The 20,590-nt window shown below is 38.9% G+C and overlaps 1 protein-coding gene across 1 annotated transcript in view; it reads left to right on the top strand.

Annotated features, from left to right (window-relative positions):
- The first annotated feature begins 2,175 nt into the window (after positions 1–2,175).
- Positions 2,176–20,590, top strand: part of LOC5575076 (cyclic nucleotide-gated cation channel beta-3) — a 37,292-nt gene continuing 18,877 nt past the window's right edge. Inside the window, exons 1-2 of the mRNA XM_021849788.1 lie at positions 2,176–2,301; positions 10,491–11,332. Coding sequence (XP_021705480.1) covers positions 10,551–11,332 — 782 coding nt within the window. The 5' untranslated portion in view covers positions 2,176–2,301; positions 10,491–10,550. The remainder of the gene's footprint in view (positions 2,302–10,490; positions 11,333–20,590) is intronic.

Raw genomic sequence — 20,590 nt, 5'->3', positions numbered from 1 at the left:
GTGAACAGGATAATACAATTCTTCAAGCTGCATACGGTTCTATATCCACTCCAGTACGGATTTCGGCAAGGTTGCAGTACCACTTCTGCAGTGGTCTAATTAGTCGACTATGTAATAAAACAAATAGAGGCGAAGAAAATAGTTGGAGGACTTTTCATTGACTTGAAAAAGGCCTTCGATACTCTGAACCATAATATTTTATTGAAAAAATTGGAATACTGTGGTGTTCGAGGTCTTCCCAATCGTCTCATTGGTAGTTATTTAACCAATAGCAAGCAATTTATAGCAGTTGAGGGCAAAACTAGCAAAACTTTAGGAATAAATACAGGAGTGCCCCTTGTTTCTTGTATACATCAACGACATTGGGAAGCTCGATCTAAAAGGATTTTTGCCGCTAAAAGACTCGATCTAAAAGACTTTTTGCCGCTTTGTTTTACCCCGGAGCATCCACTGATGAAATTGTTTCGCACGTTGAACATGATCTTTGTATACTCAATGATTATTTTTGTTTGAACCTTCTCTCGCTCAATTTAGCCAAAACCAAATATATGTTATTCCACTCACCAAGGAAGAAACCCGTACCAAGAAATCATCCAAAATTAAAAGACATAGTTATTGAGCTGGTCTCGGAATTTAAATATTTGGGAATTGTTTTGGATTCGATTTTCTCATGGGATAAACACATCAAGAGCATTGAGAAAAAAGTTGCAATTCTCTGTGGTTCTATCAGAAGAGTTAAATCATTTGTATCTCAGGCTGCCTTGTTAAAGTATTATTATGCTTGCATTCATTCCTTAAATCATTGCATTCTTCCTATTCGTGGTTTATGTGAGCTTTAAACTTGCCTATTTGTCTATGATGCAGTATATAATGATAATACGCATAATAATCTACCAATCATGTTAAATAATCAGCTGCAAAACACTCGGAAAGCACATCACGTATTGCGAACTCAGGCAAAAACCACTCTTGGACAAAAAAGGATTATTTTCATTGGTCCACAAAAATACAATGTACTGCCTAATTATTTAAAATTAGTAAATAACAGAAACATCTTCAAAAGCAGATTGAAAATGCATTTAAAAGAAAAGATTCATGAATTTGTTTAGTGTGATCTAATTACCATAATCATATCTGTATTCCTATAAATCTCCGGAGTTCCTTCATAGGATTTTTATCCACTGGAACTTAAACTCACTTTATTACTCCTATTTCAATGTTACTCTGTCTTGTTTTTATCGTTATTAATATCTAATAAATGGTGTCCGCTACCAGGGGGGCTCTGTAGAGCTTTTTGGTGCGGGGATAGTTAGTGGGTCATTAAAAAAAATCGAAAACATTCTCAATCAAGAGAAAGTTTTCGAACATGATTGATTCCTGGAAGAAGTGAGAACTATTATTAAAAATCAAAAATATTAAAGCTCCTGGCGATGATGGAATTTTCTACATCCTCATCGAGAAACTTCCAGATAGTAGCTTATCATTCTTAGTTTATATATTAAACAAATGTTTTCACTTGGCATATTTTCCTGACAAATGGAAAAATGTATATTTTCCTGACAAATGCTAAAAATCCTGCAGAAGCTTCTGGCTATCGTCCAATCAGTTTGCTTTCCTCCATCAGTAAACTTTTTGAAAAGGTCATTTTGAACAAAATGATGGTCCACATTAAAAAAAAAACAATTTTTGCCAATTAACAGTTCGAACTGAATCTGATCATATTCCGCTATGGACATTCGACCACTCATCAACTTTTACATGTAACAAATTTGATTCGTTCCAACAAATCTGAAGGCTACCTATTCTACTGGTCTTGCTTTTCTTGACATAGGATAAACATTTGACAGTGTATATACGTCCACGGTGATCAAATCCTATTGAAAGCAGACTCTGTCTTTGACCCCCGCTATTACCGCTAGTACTATGAAATAAATGTTATTATTCACTTTTCTTAAAAAAAAAAATGTTTCAGTGTTTAACTGTTTGTGAGTTACGCACTGCGCAAGTCCCACGTGGTCCTGATGGTAAACAGAAACAAGTGTCGGGTGGTACTTGTTGCTCACCGGCACCGGCCGCGTGCATTACCTACATAAACAAAACAAAAATTCGCAGGAAGAATTGAAAAATCTGATGGAATGGGTAGGACTTCAAAGGACATGCGCCGCTATTTGGTATATACCCATTATTTGCACGACAAAACATTCCTGCGTTTGACGCTGTAGTTTCGTAAAAAAATATTTTCGTTCTTTGAGAACAAAAGAATTAGAATAAAACGTGTTATATTCTTGGTTTAAAACATTGGTAAGTACTCGTTAAACCTTCACTACTGCTTATCACCTCGAAGATACTGTAGGCGAAGATCTTCATCAGCTCCCTTTTAGTATTTCTAATAAAATCGATAAACCATTCTGCAAAACATATTTGGCATAAGGTAGTCAGGGTTTCTGCAGACATTGTAAAACTGTTTTTCGGGTGCATAATTCAGGCGTCACTCTTCATTACGGAAGGAAGTATTAGGTGTAACTTACAGCTGTAATATGGTATGCCCAATGTTGAAATAGTACTGACACGCGACCTGATATCACTTGGTGGTCGAGGTAACCGATTGAATTACACCAATGCTAGTGATACCTAGCTATAGCGTATTGATTCTTTTACCCGGTTTCATATTTATTCATTGTTGCGATGGATAGAAGATCAGTATTACTATCTTTTTATCCCAAGTTTAAGGTTCTGCCTACAATTCGAATTATCCGTGAAGCTAACAAATTGAATGGATCTTGTAAAAATCGTAGCTCGATTGTTAAACCCTACTCTCTGCATGACGCCCTCTACCGAAATGTTGAACAGCAGGTACGAAAATGCACATCCCTGTCGAAGTCCCTGGATGGATTCGAAAGAACTGAAGTGTAAATATTTAAACTATTCTGCACACTGTCCATCGTTGATCTTAGCTTTTTGTGGTCGATACCGTAATCCGGGGTCAAATTGATCACTAGGGCGAATTTGACTATGTCGGTACCAAATATCAATGTCTTCTAAGGATGCTCATTGCCTCGTTGGTAGCAAATTCGTTCCATGTTTTCTAGTGTATTGATATCTGATGATGATTTTAAACACTTTTATTTTATTTTTCAATATAGTTATGTTTAGAAATATACACTATTTTTTAAGGTGTAAGCAACACTGTTGGAAATAAATTAATGAACATTCCGCTGGTGCTACGCCTTCATATGAATTTTTAATGTTTGAAATGTTGTGTAAGCTTAAGTGTGAGCTAATGAACACATTTTGCAGCTTAACAGCAGAAGAAACATACAAACTTTTAACAACAGGACATCACATAGGTACTTGAAGTTTTACAGCAGAACAAACATAACTCATTTCGATGCAATTTCCAACATTATCCATTTCGCCCTTGGAAGGACGCCTACATTTCAAAGAAACGCTCATTATTCCATTTTTACCACGTTTAGCGACAGGACATTTTAAAACCTATTTCTAAGGATGTTGTGAATTCCGAGATTCATCCTTTTTTTTGCACGGCCTATTTCGCCTTAAACTACGGTAATAATTTCAGCCCAATTGGAGTACTAGAAGCGGGGATCCAAACTTGACCATTGTGTATGAAAAAACGACTAATGCGTGCTTTAGTCTGTTCAGTACTGTACATGGAAGCTTTTCTATGATCTTACATTAAATCCCAAAAGTCACGTCACACCAGATAGTGCAAGTGTTATACAAAGATCATCTAGATTTACTAAGAACTAAGAATTTTCCAGCAGTCGACTATACCTATAACTACCATACATGTTACAGATTTAGATGAGTTACAGGTTCGAATACGTAAAAGAGATCTTTCCAAATGTTCGATAAGAAGCTTTTGATAAGGATCTCGCTAAAATCTAATAAATATCTAGTTAATGAAAACTCAGAAATTAGTAGAATATGTTCCAAGGAGTACAATAAAGATTTCTTCAAGAACCATCTCAAAGAATTTTCATAAGATGCGAAAGATTTCTTCAGGTATTTCCAGGGTTTAAAAAAGAAAGTGGATTATTGGAGATTTCAGCTTTCAGTCACGAATTAAGCGTTGATTATTGACTGAAAGCCGAAATCTCCAATTATCATCATCAAAGTCCAGTCAATCTTCCTCAGAAAAAAAAAGAAAGCTCTTTCCAAACAGGTTTTCAAAGATATGTTTGGTATCCGCCAAGCATCAGCTCTGAACTGTGTATTGAATATTATAAGAAACGCTTCTAAACAGTCAACTAATGAACTTCGGAAGACTTCTTAATTTTGACTATTACTGACATTAGTTGAAAAACTCTTAAAATATCCTGCTGATGTATTCGAAAAGATTTCCCCAGGCGGCATCCATTTATTACGTAACGCTAAAATTGAAAATTTTTGACCCCCTCCCCCCTCCGTAACGCTTTTTGTATGATTTTTTTTTAATTTTTGTTTGAGCCGTAACGTATGAGCCTACTACCCCCCTCCCTCCCTAGAGCGTTACGTAATTTGTGGATGGCGCCCAAGGACTCAAGAGGTAATAGTGGAGAATTTAGAATTTATTCAATCCCGTCAAAAGATCGCTATGGAACTGTTAAAAAAAATACAAGGATCTCTCCAGTCTGGCGAAATCTGACAAGTTTCACGCCCAAAAAAATACGTCAAGAATTTCCAATGAATTCCTATTTATAGGGAGTGCTGGTACCGTCACACTAAAACTTCAATCAAAGAGCTCTCCCGTAAAAGGAAATCTAATTTGAATTTTGCTTTTTGAGTCTATGTCACTAGATGCAAAATCACTCAAAAGTGACAAAAGTGTTCGCCAAAAAATTATTTCAAGTCGGATTTTCTTAAAACTTTGAGGGAATGAACTTATATGTTTCGGCATGTGGATTATGTTTCGGCATAATTACTTTATTCAATGTCCTTTCCTTCGCTGAAAGCCCGCAGCTTTCCCTTAAGACCCCTCATTACATTTTGTACAATGGTGGAGCCAACCTTTTTGGTCACTTTCATCCATGCTTTCTTCAATTCCAGCTCGTTTTTAAACATCTTGGACGATTTTAGAACTTCGGCTTCATTATAGCCCAATATTTTTCCACCGGATGCAGCCATCCTGTGAGAATAACAAGAAACAAATTTACTCAAAATTAACTTGTAACCAAGAGTATGAATAAAGAGTCAGTTTAGTTTCGACCGTGAACGCGAATTGTTATTTTAAACCTGACTGAAGCTTCTTTTGAAAAGTTATATATAGAAATTCTTTCAGACATCTTTGACAAAACAATGTGTAATAATTATTTAACAGTTCTAGTTCATGGTGGTTATCATAAGCCAGTTATATATATGATAGTAGGGTTCCTAGTACCGACCCCTTTTGACGACTACCGATTGTACGGTACTGTAACTCTCAGTACCGGTAGTACCGGTAAAGTACCGGAACTTGAAGATTTTTTTTTTGTAATAAATATAAAACATACAGCTCTGGACAAAAAAATCGCCTATTCTTCATTTTTATGAATTATAACACTAACAACACATAGTCTCAAAATAATAATTAGTACACCGTTCTTACTTTGTAACTCATGCAATACTCAAAAATTTATGTTTTGTCTGGCGTGCTGGACCACATTCATTCAAATATGTCCTTTAACTATCCAAAGTTGACTGTTTAAAAGGAAATTTGAAAAAGTAGCAGATGTATTGTGTAATATTGTATGTGGAGCGTCAAAACATTTAAAATGAGTAATTGATGTACTATTTTCAAGTTATCATCATGATATACATTCATGAAGTTGGATTTGCAAATGCAAAGCATATTCAACGTTCTGCAAAACATTTGCGTATTTTTCATTCACTTTCATTGTCCATGTATTGACAGCTAATATTTTGCTTTGAACTTGGCAGACTCGTAATACATAATACGGCATTCAATTTCTATCTATTTTTATGGCATAATCGAAGCACTTTAAATGCTTCACTGTCCTCAAACCTTCCTTCATATTTGTACCAAGCTGTTTAGAAAGCTTGATATTTGCCATCATCTACTTCATTTGTATTTTATAACCGCTAATCCTGTTGGTAACCATAGGATCTGCTAAATCATTTCCGTTCAACAACTTCACCCTTAGGTAGTTTTAAAAGTTCCAAAACATGTTTTTATGAAAAAAAAAACTTGCGCGTGCGTTAGAACAATGCGCGTGCTTCTAACGTTTTAATGTACAGAAATAAACCATCCTTAGTGGTGATATGACGACAATATAAATAAGCTTTTATGTAATACGTTCCTTGATCGATCCGAGAAATTCGCCATCAATTAACTTTACCAAACTTATGTTTCACTTATAGGGAAGAAATATATTGATTCAAACGATTATTTGAATTTTCATCAGTACCTACCGAAAATACCGGTACTCAGTGCTTTCCAGTACCGGTATTTCGGTACCAAAAATTGGTCGGTAATACCGGTACTTTCGGTACCGGTACTACCGGTACCAGTAAAAAAAATGCTAGAATAATTTAGAATAAAATTCGTTAAAGTAATTCTAGACAAGTTCCTTGGAATAATTCCTGTAGAATTCTCAGATGTATCTCTAGGACTAATCCAAGCAATCAACAGTCAGGGCTGGTTAGGCTAAAGTAGCTCAATTTTCAAGTAATTAACCGAACTTATGTTCAAATCAAGTTCATTTAGGTTGCTTATGTTTATGTTTACCATAAAGTAGAAAAAAAAGTTCATTTCAAACTTGTTCTGAACTTTTTAGTTGTTGATAAGTGCATAAGATATTTTTCCGAGAATATAGTTCCGTTAGTGTCCATTGTGTTCATAGTTTTATTTGAACCCAAAATCTGCTTAAAGTGCACTTTTGAGTTCACTGCTTTAGTAAAAACCGAACCATTGGTTGCATTGGTATATTGTAAATTATACAAATAAATCACTAAAGAAATCCGTAAACATCTGAAACAATTCTTGAACGATTAACATGGAAAAGGTTGAATTCATTGGGGAAGCCGTGGAAGACTCCTGAGCGTAATTCCTAGAGAATACTATCTAGTTTCTTGGAAGAATCACTGATGAAATATTTATTTAAATCCGTGCAGAAACTTCTGATAAAGTCTTTTGAAATTTTTTTGAATACTTCCTTAGGTGTCTGTGGAAGATTTCCTTCCACATGAAGAATTTCATGAAGGAATTCAAGTATTTTATATTCCATGGAAGAATCTCTTGGGAAATTAAAAAAATGAATGGTAGACTATTGGAGGAATCACTGAAAAAATCCCTGAAGGTATCTCAGAATAGATTCTTTGAGGATTCCTATGAGTAATTTCTGGATAAATCCAAAAAGACACGTGCAGAGTTATTCCTGCAGTAGTTTTTAGATCGATTATTAGATAATTGCAATTGACCAGAAAAATCGCGATTTTGCTAAATTTTTATTTAAAAAAAATAAAAAAAAACTTCTGAACCGCTTGAATGAATGAATGAATTGTCTTTATTAACGAGACTTTCAGCCCTTGGCTGGTTCGTCTCTTCATGAACCGCTTGACCGATTTTCAATTTTCTGAAAGCTAAAGATTTTGACTTTTCAAGAAAAATATAAAATTTCACAAAAATTGTTTTTTACATGGAAAAAATCAAAAATTTCCGTTTTTTCGTGTTTTGAAGGCCACGGGACCAAAGGGGCTATTGCTGTTCTCATTTTTTCTTGAAAGTTCAGAAAATTTTACGTTTACTGTCAAATTTCCAGCGATGTAAGTTTTTGTAGTTTTTGAAAATAAAAAATCAGTCATTTTGACTGACAGACATGTTATTCCATAAAAAAAAGATTCGAAATCGGTTGAGCTGTTCAAAAGATATGATTTTTTTTTAATAAAAAATCTAATTCGCTGACACCTACAGTGTGTGCCGATGAAAAATGACTGATTTTTCCCGAGGCGGAACACGAAAACACGGGAATTTATTATTATTTTTTTCACGTAAAAACAAATTTTTGTGAAATTTCATATTTTTCTTGAGAAGTCAAAATCTTTAGCTTTATAAAATTATATATATTTTTTTGATATAAATTCAGCAATATCGCGATTTTTTCGGAAATGGTCATCCTAATCAAAAAATCCAAAAACATGTGTATCCTTATTTCGGATAAGGAAAAAAATAGCAAATTTTCACGGAATTCGGTGACCCACTAGATCGGTTTTTCATGGAATGGCTGTATATTGGCTCTTGAGCTACTGAACAACATTGTATGCCATCTAGCCGCAAAAAAAAATTCTCACAAAAATGCGCCGCCAGGTGACAAAATCTCGAATTTCTTGGCTTTAAAAATGACAGCCCTTAGCTACTGAACAACTTCACCTAAGTCGTCATCGTTCTTCTAAGTGGTCAGGCTCTTGAGATATCTGCATAACAAAAGTTTCATGCTCACTAGCGCTTGCTCACTAGTGGCAAAATTTTGAATGAACTAGCTCGAACAATGATAGCCCTTGAGATTGTGAGCAACTTTATGGACCTATGCACGAGTTCACTATCTGACGTTTGAGCGGTGCCGTGTTATTTACGTGACCATGGCAACGAGTGAATTCCGCACCGCTCAAACGTCAAATCAGTGAACTCGTGCATTGGTTCATTGAAGACGTCATCGTTCTAAATGAACAGACTCCTGAGATCTGCAAAATAAAAGTAAAACCTTCATGTTCACCAGTGCCGCCTAGCGATCAACACCACCACCAAACAACTTTACTGAAGACCCCAAGTTTTGAAATCATCTGGATTTTGAGATATACCGATTTCAAATTGTGTTCTACTCTTCAGTATTGATAAAGTGATTAATAATTGCTTTCCGACTGTTTTACAACAGATTCATTTCCCGAGCAGTCGGTTGTAACGATCGTAATACAGGTTGTAATGTACCTCTTAGGTGTATTACTCTCCCATTTTTGAATGATGGCTTTGCAAAGGATACATTTTTCCCTCCTACACTGCGGCGTAGTTCTAACAGACCACCGCGCCATAACCACTAACCAGTCAGTCAGTCAGCCAGTCCGCGGTTCGTCCACTGCGTGCAGTAATATTACAACCATAATTTATGGCCAAACACGCGATTAGTATTCAACGTGCTGCTTCTCGCCGTTTGTATAGTAGATACTCTCGGTGAACTCCAAGTCCATGCCGTGCACGACCAAGACCAACAGCAACGTTGACGATGGGTACTAATCGAGATACGACGATGATACCTGGCAACGGTGTGCCTCAGACCGCTATTATCAGAACAAATCTTCATCAATCTGAGCTCGTCAGTCGTTTTCTATGGCTAATCTGTATGTTTGGGCAAAATTTTAAATCATAGGACTCGTTTTGAAGTACGCTCTTTTGATGGTATAAGTCCAGACATTCAAAGAAAATCAACAAGTTTCCTTTGACTGTCCTACCCTGGTATTTTCGGGCATAGTACATTTCCTACCCACTTTCCGCGCCAATAAAAACGAATATTCCTTGCAATTTATAATGATTGTTTTATAAGCTGCTCACTCTCAATTCAGTTTTCGTTTACTGTTTGTATTAAAATTATATTGATCTAGATTGTGCAGCTTATTAGACTTGATCAAAAAAAATCAACTGCAAAGAATGATTCAACAAATAAGAACGGATAGCAGCACATAATAGTAAACTATGGTTTTGAAGGTATAGTTTGGAGTGAAGTAAGGAAAATGTTTCCGTTACCACATCGGTGCTGACTGGAACGTTTTCGAAGATTTCGTTGGAGTAGCTCATCGGGTCGAAAATCGGAGCATTATCGTTCAGATCAATCACATTGCAGTACACGGTCAGCGTGCTGGACAGGCTCGGGTGCCCGTTGTCTTGCGCTTGCACCACCAGAATGTAGTGTTGTACCTGGAAAAGATGGAAGAGTCGAATGGGAGATTTGATAAAAAAAAACCTAATTAAGAAACAGTAACGGAAATGTATATGATCAAGTTCACCTAATTATTCATATTATTGTTAATTAATTGTCAAAAATTATTCTATGAGTAATAATAATATCAAAGTGGCTACGTAATGTCTTACAACACTTGAACATACACAAATGAGTGAATTTTTGAAAGTTTTGCAGATTGTCATTAACAAAATAGAAATATGATTAACAGTAAGTTTTACAGATTGTCATTGACAAAATAGAAATATGATTAACAGTATTAGAATTCCTCATTAATTTATTTGGAATCAATGCTCTTGATGGTGACGCCGGGTGGTCTTCTTTTTCAAAACTTCGCCCAGAGACATATAACGAAAAAATCAAAATTGGGTTCAGTTTTGGCGGTACATTTCATTTGATAATCACGGAAAATTGTTTTAATATTAATTAATAACGGTCTGGGGAGCACCGTGCTGGTGTATCCAAATGACTATCAACATATTTGAACTGCACATCGATTGCTGGTATTAACTCTTTACTTCTCGTTCTTTTCTATTTCTCCAGTTACGAGTGGACAGTTGAATATTGCGCGTCGTCGTAGTTGTCGCGTATGGCCGCGTGAGAATGTCCTCGACAAGGTTATCGAGTGCCTGGGAGGACAACAAGTCCCGCTCGGAGACGGTTCTCTATCCGGACAGGCACTCCAGCTCGCCGCCTAAAAATCGTTACTCTGGTGTAATGTCCCGAAATGGGAGCCGAGATGAGAGTAAACTGCACAAAAGTTTGGAGGAAATCTCCAAGGACATCAAAGAGCTAGAAGACTTCATATCGGTAACGGAGGAAATTTTGAAACGCGAACGTGAGTTCGATGAACAACTTTACAAAAGAGAACGCCAACGTAAGGCTTTCGAAAAGAAGATGCAACAAATCAAGAACAAGTGCAGTCCAACGAAAATTTGTTTCGGAAAAACCGATAGCGCCAAAGTCAAATCGCCGACCTTTAAAGTGAACATCACGCAGAAGAGGCGCATAAAGTCATTCAGTCCAAAAAGTTACAAGTCTAAGCTGTATTTTCGGAATGGGAAAATTGGCTGCCTGGAAGCCGAAGAAGCGGTGTCCAATCTTAAAAGCACCCATGAAATCGTCAAACGAATCATCAATGATGAGAACAACATGCTAGTCAAGTTGGAACATCAGCATTTCACTATGGGTTCCAAGGCAGAATCGCCCACCTCGATCGGGACTCCTCTGGAAAGTCTGCAGATGTGTGTAACAGAATCGGCCTCGTCTCTGTGCGATGAGCCGTACAAGGAGACGATAAATGACGAACCTGAGGATAATGTATCTGAAACGAAAGGAGATCCCAGTGAAAGCAGTGAGCGGGTGATCGAAGATATGGAAGTCACGTGAGTAGATCCACTGTTGGTGTTATTTCAAAGGGCTGAGGCGAAACAAAACAAATAGGGTGACAGTACCAAAATTGGAGCTACAAAAGCTATATTTTCAAACATAATTATTTTTTTATTATACCGTCGTCGTTGGGGGTGAGATTGGATCAAAAAATGTTAATTTAACTCAAAAAAAAGTTCAAATTTGGTATGTATGTATCTTGATGGTACATTGATTACATGTTTATCTAACTTATAGAAGTTAGATGAACATGTTTGAGTAGTCCTAGAAATTTCTAATCACACTCCAAATTTATTTTACCCAGGAAACTACGTAAAACCCTGTTTATATGCTTGTAAATAAAAGTTCATGTCGATAGTAAGTTGTTTTTCAACATGAAATAGTTTTGAGAAGTCAAGTAAGCATGTTTGAGAAGTAATACAAATTTTTAATTGCACTCAAAATTTATTTTACCCGAAAACCTACGTGAAACCTAGTCCAATAGACTTTAATGATTGTAAAGAAATAATCAAAGCAAAAATATATTATTGTTTTCAACTTCAAAATAGTTGTAGAAGTTAAGGTGAAACATCTCGAAATCCAAAGATGGCTGCTACAATGGCCGACGTGTGCCCCTACTCACGTTTTCAAAGGCATCAAACTGGAGAAATAATTGGCAAACGTTTCTGATCTTCTTATTTTAAGCTTTCTTATAGTGCACAAAGCCAACATAAAAAGTGCACTGTTGTTGGATGCCTTTTATGTTTAGTGCAATCTTATAAGCTGATTCAAAACTGTTTCAACTTAAGGCAACATGTTTGAGAAGTAATGCATATTTTTGATTACACTCGAAATTTATTTCACATGAGAAATTAAGAAAAACCCTATATCAGCATATTAGCATGTAAATCACAATTAAACACGATGACATTTATTTTGTTCGGTATAAATTTACTTATAGTAGTTATAAGTAAGGGTTAATAATACAATTTTGGATTGCACTCAAAAAAATAATATACTCAAAAAAAACTAAGAAAAATACAATTTTTTTTAAAATTATATGTCTTAAAATCAAAAACTTAGTCAATGGTATGTAGTTTTTGTTTGACATTAATTTGATTGCAGAAGTCAAGTGAACGTTGTTGAGTAGAAATAGATGTTTGTGATTGCACTCAAAATTTATATTACCTAAGAAACAGCAAAAACCCCTATTTCATTAGTCTGTTTCCCTGTAATTCGAAATTCTAAGCAAAGACAAGTAGTTTTTCGGCATGAAATTGCTTATAGAAGTTAAGTGAACACGTTTGAGAAGTGATGTATATTTTCTTATAACACTTCAAATTTATTTAACCTAAGAAACTACGAAAAACCCTATCTCATGAGATAGGTAGCCTGTAAATCCAAATTCAAAGCGACGACGCGTTGCTTTTATGGAATAAATTGGCTTAAAGAAGTTGGGTGAAGATGCTTAAGTAGATATAGATATGTTTTAAAAAAGGAATATGCTTGTAAATAGAAACTCAAATCGATAGATTGTAGATTTTTGAACATAAAATTTATTGTAGAAGTCAAGTAAATATGTTTGAGAAGTAAACAAATTGTGATTACTCTCAATATTATTATTTTGACCAAAAATGCTACATGAAACCTAGTCCAATAGACATTTATGCTTGTGAAGAAATGATCAAAGCAATAATATGTTTTTTAACTTTAAATTGATTGTAGATGTTCAGTAAATATGTTTAAGAGGTAATGCAAATTTTTGATTACACTCAAAATTTATTTCACATAAGAAACCCTCCAGCATGAGCCTCTTTGCCTGTAAATCATAATTCAAAGTGATGACATATTTTGTTCTTCTTCTTTCTGGCGTTACGTGCCCACTGGGACAGAGCCTGCTTCTCAGCTTAGTGTTCTTGTGAGCACTTCCACAGTTATTAACTGAGAGCTTACTATGCCAATGACCATTTTTGCATGCGTATATCGTGTGGCAGGTACGATGATACTTTATGCCCTGGGAAGTCGAGAAAATTTCCAACCCGAAAAGATCCTCGACCAGTGTGATTCGAACCCACGACCCTCAGCTTGGTCTTGCTGAATAGCTGAGCGTTTACCGCTACGGCTATCTGGGCCCCTATATTTTTGTTATAAAATTTACTCATAGAAGTTTTTTTTAACATATTTGGGTATAGAATATAATTTTTGATTACATTAAAAATTTATTATACCAAAAAAAAACTATGAATAATTCCATTTTGGGCTTATTCACAAATTTTATAACGCTGAAGGGGTGGGTGGGTGTCCTCTTGATGTTACGGCTCATACAAAATTTGTAGAATGTTCATACAAAAAGTGTTACGAGGGGGTGGGTGGGTGACAAAAATGGCCATTTTCGGCGTTATGAAATATGTGAATGAACCCTTTTCAAATTGTATGCCTCTAAATCAAAATTTAAGGCGACGATATGTAGTTTTTTTTACCTTAAATTGATTGTAGAAGTCAAGTGAAAATTATTGAGCAAAAGTATAAATTTTTGAATACACTCAGAATTTATATTATCTACGAAACTACGAACAACAATATTTCATGAGACTGTTTGTCTGTAAATGGAAATCGAAGCATTGGCATTGAGTTATTTGAAGACACATTTTATTAGAGCGGTTGAATAAACATGTTTAAGAAGAAAAAAGAAATTTTTGATTACACACAAAAATTGTTTTCCTTTAAAACCATAAATATCACAGCTTGAAGTGAAACAAATTTTGAGTGTAATCAAACATTTTATTTCTACTCAAAAGTATTCACTTGGTTTCTACAATCAATTCAGTGTCAAAAAACTGCATATTGCTTAAGATTTGAAATTAGGTTAATGCACAAAATTGGGGTTTTCATAGTATTTAAGTAAAATAATTTTTGAGTGTAATTGAAAAACATATATTTTTTCCTCAAACATGTTTACTTAACTGCCATAAAGAAATTTATGCCAAAAAAGCTTAATATCATCGCTTTAATTTTTGCTTCATAAGCAAACAGGCTCATGAAACAATATTTTTCTTAGTTTCCTAGGTTACATAAATTTTGAGTTTAATCAAAGATTTTCTATTGCCTATTTTATATGTTAACTCAACTTCTATAATTAATTTGATGTTGGAAAAACAATATATCACCGCTATGAATATTTCTTTACAAACATAAATATTTATTTAACAGGATTTGACGTTGTTTCTTGGGTAAAATACATTTTGAGTGTAATTAAAAATTTGCATTACTTTTCAAACATATTTACTTAACTACTATAAACAATTTAATGTTGAAAAACATAACTGTTCGGTCTCACCGCAACGTTATCTCCCATTCGCTTCTATGGTAGGCGCACTCGTAAACTGCAGCAGCGTAGTGTGCATTCAATTTATCTCGTTTGCCCCAGCTAGCAGCAAGCAGCCCAATTCCTTTCATGCTCTTGCATTGGGCTGCGTGGTGCTAGCCTGTCGGCGCATTAACACTGTAACAATGCTACATGCGATGTGCACTTTTGCTACCTCTGACATATATAAGTGACATCGTTTCCCTCTGTGATATTAGTTGTAAGTTGTGATTGTAACGAGTAGTATCCCCCACCGAGCAGGAGCACTGCCTCTCGGTGGTGGGCAATAAATTATCGTTAAAGCCAAGTCGTCGTTATTAGTCTGCCCCTTCGGGACAAAAGTAAAACACAACGTAGGGCCTGGTCAACCCTGGACGAAACATTGGTGCCGTGACCAGGATATCGGACACCCCGGAGGAACGATCGACGAGTGATAGACTGGATAGGCAACGGACAACTCAACCCGGGCCGAAGTGTCGCCCAATCGGACCTCGCCGTCCATCTGTAGGACCCAGTGTCCACCCGCCGGACCATCGCCGTCCATGCATCGGACCCCTGCGTCCACCTGTTGGGACCTCTGCGTCCATTCCCGGACCCCTGCGTCCATTCCGGACCCCTGCGTCCATCTGTTGGACCTTAGCCGTCCATCCGGACCCCTGCGTCCACCCGCCGGACCCCTGCGTCCACTAGCAAGGCCAAAGCGTCGACTTGCGTAGAGAAGATCATCCCCAGGACCCCTGTGTCCATCAGTGCAAAGCCGAAGTGTCGATTTGCCGAAGAGAAGTGTGACCCTTGGACCCCTGCGTCCACCCGCAACTAATCATCCAACCGTGATCATCAATGGACCCAAGCGTCATCAACGAAACAAGTGAAACTATCATCCCATCCAAGCGTTTGGTCATCAAAATCAATCAACGAGAAACCAAAGCATATTTCCCGTTCACCATCAACCGAGCGATCCGGAGATGTAGTCAGAATGCTACCTGAACTGACTGCGCATCACCTCCGTTGAAAGTGTACCGTCGCACTCTGCCAGCATCAAGCTGTCGTCGTTCGCGCCGAGCCGTAGCTACAGTGGAAAACATTCGTTTTCGGGCGGGAGTATGTTCGGTCTCACCGCAACGTTATCTCCCATTCGCTTCTATGGTAGGCGCACTCGTAAACTGCAGCAGCGTAGTGTGCATTCAATTTATCTCGTTTGCCCCAGCTAGCAGCAAGCAGCCCAATTCCTTTCATGCTCTTGCATTGGGCTGCGTGGTGCTAGCCTGTCGGCGCATTAACACTGTAACAATGCTACATGCGATGTGCACTTTTGCTACCTCTGACATATATAAGTGACATCGTTTCCCTCTGTGATATTAGTTGTAAGTTGTGATTGTAACGAGTAGTATCCCCCACCGAGCAGGAGCACTGCCTCTCGGTGGTGGGCAATAAATTATCGTTAAAGCCAAGTCGTCGTTATTAGTCTGCCCCTTCGGGACAAAAGTAAAACACAACGTAGGGCCTGGTCAACCCTGGACGAAACATTGTGGTCCGCCTAGGTAGTTTTGCTGCTGCTGCTTGATTGAATTGGATTGATGATGGACGGCGGACGGGAATGACGGTTGAGAGTAACATTACAATTGAAGCGATGCGCCGACAGCTAGCATCACGCAGCCCAAAGTAACAGCATCAAAGCAATTGGGCTGCTTGCTGCTAGCTGGGGGAGAAAGAGTGAAATTAAATACGCTACTGCGCTGGTGCTGTAGCAGAGTGCGCCTAGCAATGAATGGGGAGTCGTTGCGGTGGGCCCGAACATACTCCCGCCCGAAAACGAATGTTTTCCACTTGCTACTCGGCTCGGTGCGAACGAAGACAGCTTTCTGTTTGCAGAGTGAGATGTTGTACGCTTTCGACGGTGGTGATGCGCAGTCAGTCTAGGTAGTGTTCTGGCTACATCGCCGGATCGCTCGGTTGATGATGAACGGGAATGATCATATGGCTTCTCGTTGATTGACTTTGATGACACTCGTAGAACGTTTGGATGGGATGATTGGCTTGATTGACGTGTTTCGAGGATGCCTTTCTTCTTCGGTTGGGCGCTACGGCCCGGACGGTGGACGCTTCGGTCCGACAGGTGGACGCTTCGGTCCGGATGGACGCAGGGGTCCGACGGGTGGACGGCGATGTCCGACAGTTGGACGCTATGGTCCCACAAATGGACGCAGGGGTCCGGTTGGACGCCAATGGTCCGGGATTGGACGCTATGGTCCCTCGGGTGGACGCTACGGTCCGGATAGACGCCAATGGTCTTACAGGTGGACACAAGGGTCCGGATGGACGGCAGAGGTCCGGGGCATGGACGGCAATGGTCCGGCGGGTGGACGCTGGGTCCCACAGGTGGACGGCGAGGTCCGTATGGACGACAATGGTCCGGATGGACGCAAAGGTCCCACAATTGAACACTACGGTTCGGATGGACGGCTAGGTCCGACAAATGGACGCAGGGGTCCGACGGGTGGATGGCGGGGTCCGGGAACGAGGTAGGCATCCTCCTTCTCTTCGATACGGTGATCCTCACTGACAAAGGCTCGACGAAGTTGATCTTCAATCCTGGTCACGGCACCAATGTTGCGGCCAGGATGTCTTTCCCTACGTTGTGATAATTTTTACTTGATGAACGGACAACGACTCAAACGCACTTTCGATTACTAATTTATTACCACCGAGGGGCAGCGTGCCCGCTCGGTGGGGAACGAACGATAAGGTACAAGCAAGAGATACAATTTTACAAGTGATGTGATGCTGTGTCGAGTGTGGCTTATATATTACAGAGGTAGTACGGATTGAATGCTATCCTGCGTACAATGCATTGCAATGGCACAAAGCAATGTTACGCTTGCGGTGTGTCACCACGATGCCTAATTCCATGAAGATAATAAAATTAGGCTGCTCACTGGTGCTGGGCGCAAAAGAGATCAATTGAATAGGATCACACGCTAGGTGTGATCTACACAGCCAGGGAGATGCTGATGCGAGATCAAACATACTCCCGCCCGAAAACGAATGTTTTCCAATTTGCTTGGCCCGGCGACGGTTGACTGTAGGTAGTATTCGGTTGCCTATTTCGGTGATGCGATTCACTTGCTTGGATGGTTGCTTGCGTAGGTACGGCTGGACAGAAACGATGCCTACTTGGATGGTGTTCGCCAATCGATACGGTCTCATTCTAGGTAGGAAGCTTACACGGGTTGCTTGCTTCGATGGATGGATTCGCTTGAATGAGTGGTTGGGGTTGATCGTTGTCGTCCGCTTGAATGGATGATCGTTTGAACGGGGCTTGCTAGGATTCGATGCGACTTGGATGGTTTCAGTTGACTTGTTTGGTGTGTTTCGAGGATGCCTTTCTTCTTCGGTTGGGCGCTACGGCCCGGACGGTGGACGCTTCGGTCCGACAGGTGGACGCTTCGGTCCGGATGGACGCAGGGGTCCGACGGGTGGACGGCGATGTCCGACAGTTGGACGCTATGGTCCCACAAATGGACGCAGGGGTCCGGTTGGACGCCAATGGTCCGGGATTGGACGCTATGGTCCCTCGGGTGGACGCTACGGTCCGGATAGACGCCAATGGTCTTACAGGTGGACACAAGGGTCCGGATGGACGGCAGAGGTCCGGGGCATGGACGGCAATGGTCCGGCGGGTGGACGCTGGGTCCCACAGGTGGACGGCGAGGTCCGTATGGACGACAATGGTCCGGATGGACGCAAAGGTCCCACAATTGAACACTACGGTTCGGATGGACGGCTAGGTCCGACAAATGGACGCAGGGGTCCGACGGGTGGACGGCGGGGTCCGGGAACGAGGTAGGCATCCTCCTTCTCTTCGATACGGTGATCCTCACTGACAAAGGCTCGACGAAGTTGATCTTCAATCCTGGTCACGGCACCAATGTTGCGGCCAGGATGTCTTTCCCTACGTTGTGTTTCTTTATGGTCCCGGAGGGGCAGACGAAATGACAAACTGACTTCTACTACTGACGATGATTTATTACCACCACCGAGAGGCAGTGCTCCTGCTCGGTGGGGAAACTGTACAGTTACAACAACGACTTACAACTAATATGAATACAGAAAACATGCCTCTTATATACGCTAGAGGTAGTACGGTTGAGAGTAACATTACAATTGAAGCGATGCGCCGACAGCTAGCATCACGCAGCCCAAAGTAACAGCATCAAAGCAATTGGGCTGCTTGCTGCTAGCTGGGGGAGAAAGAGTGAAATTAAATACGCTACTGCGCTGGTGCTGTAGCAGAGTGCGCCTAGCAATGAATGGGGAGTCGTTGCGGTGGGCCCGAACAATAACATACCATCGCTTTGGATTTTTGATTTACAAGCATATACGTTCATTAATTAGGGTTTTACGTAGTTTCTTGAGTAAATAAATTTTGTATGTAATCAAAAATTTCTATTTCTACTTTAACATGTTCTACAACTTCTCTTAGTAAATTTATTTCGAAAAGACTACGTGCCATCGCTCTGAATTTAGATTTACAAGCAAACAAGCTCAATAAATCGGTGTGAAAATGTATTTTTCTGCCATATCATTTTCATATAAATTTAATTTTTGGTTGCAGAAATAGAGCAAATGAAATGAAAATCATTTGAAGATGGGTCAAATAGCTATATGTTGGTTGTTTAGTGTTATTCTTCAATGTAAATGTAACTTGACTTCTACAGCCGATGACAAGCAAAGGGGACCTAGAAATAGGACATACCCCTTCAAAACCTTATATCTTACTACGACTATGTGCAATATATTTTTTTCTCTGAGAGATATTATTTTAAGCATTCAAACGGTAAAAGAAAATCAAAAATAGGTTAGTTCATTGTAAAGTCATGATTTTTTGAAAATCATGAGCGATTTTAAATGGAAGACCCTTTTTTCAATTTTATTTTTAGCTGCGACTATGTTTAATATTTTTCTATTGAAGAAAACAGCACGATTTTCTTCAGAAAAAAACACGTAGTAAAAATATTAAAATAGAAGCATTTTTATACACATTCTATTATGTTGGTGAAAAGAGTGTTCCAAAACTCGTCGTTCATTCAAATCGAGGAAAGCGGGTTGAACCCCGACAGGGCCGCATTTATGGGGGGGGGGCTCCATGGCCTTCCCCTCATATAAGAGACCCCCCCACATTTCACTTCATCGCAAACAATATTAGTAATCCCACTATTGAAAAATACACTTGAAACCAATCAGACGACACAAACATTTTAAAATCAGATCAAACGATGTAAGAAATTTGGTCAAGACAATTTATTACGCATGATTTTATACATATGCAGATACCGTTTTGACTCATAAAGACTGGAACGCGCAAAAATTGGTCGACAAAAATCATATCCTTCATTCATTTTATTTTTTTTTGTAGCTTTATTCATACATTTCAAGGGAAATATGTTCGTTTATTATTTTGGTTTGCTTAATCCGAACTACCGTGCATTCAAGTTAACCCCTCCCATAAAATTGTGCACAGTGGTCTCATAGACCTTATTCATCGCCGAACGCCAGTTTGATTTAAACTACTGCTCGTTTTCCATGGTTTTATTAGTTATTTTGAAATTCCCACTGACCAAGGCCCAATACCGTTCGAAAGAATAGAGTTCTGAGCTGCTGGGAGGATTGTGGTCTTTGGGTACCGAAACCACGTTGATTGCATCGTACCACTTGATTGCCATTTTCTCATAGTTGCAGCTTGACATGTCTGGCTAGAACAACACAGGTCTATTACGTTGTTTCAGAAATTGTAGCAGCCGCTTTTCGAGGCACTCCTAGCCGTAGATCTGAGTATTGATGGTTCCCGTAGTGATGAATATGTCACTTTTTAGACCACACGTGCATATGGCATGTCAGACGAGGTATTGTT

Source organism: Aedes aegypti, chromosome 3 (assembly GCF_002204515.2).
Source record: "Aedes aegypti strain LVP_AGWG chromosome 3, AaegL5.0 Primary Assembly, whole genome shotgun sequence".
NCBI classification, from domain to species: Eukaryota; Metazoa; Arthropoda; class Insecta; order Diptera; family Culicidae; genus Aedes; species Aedes aegypti.
The sequence above is the reverse complement of the archived record's forward strand: the minus strand, read 5'-3'. Positions and strand labels throughout refer to the sequence as shown.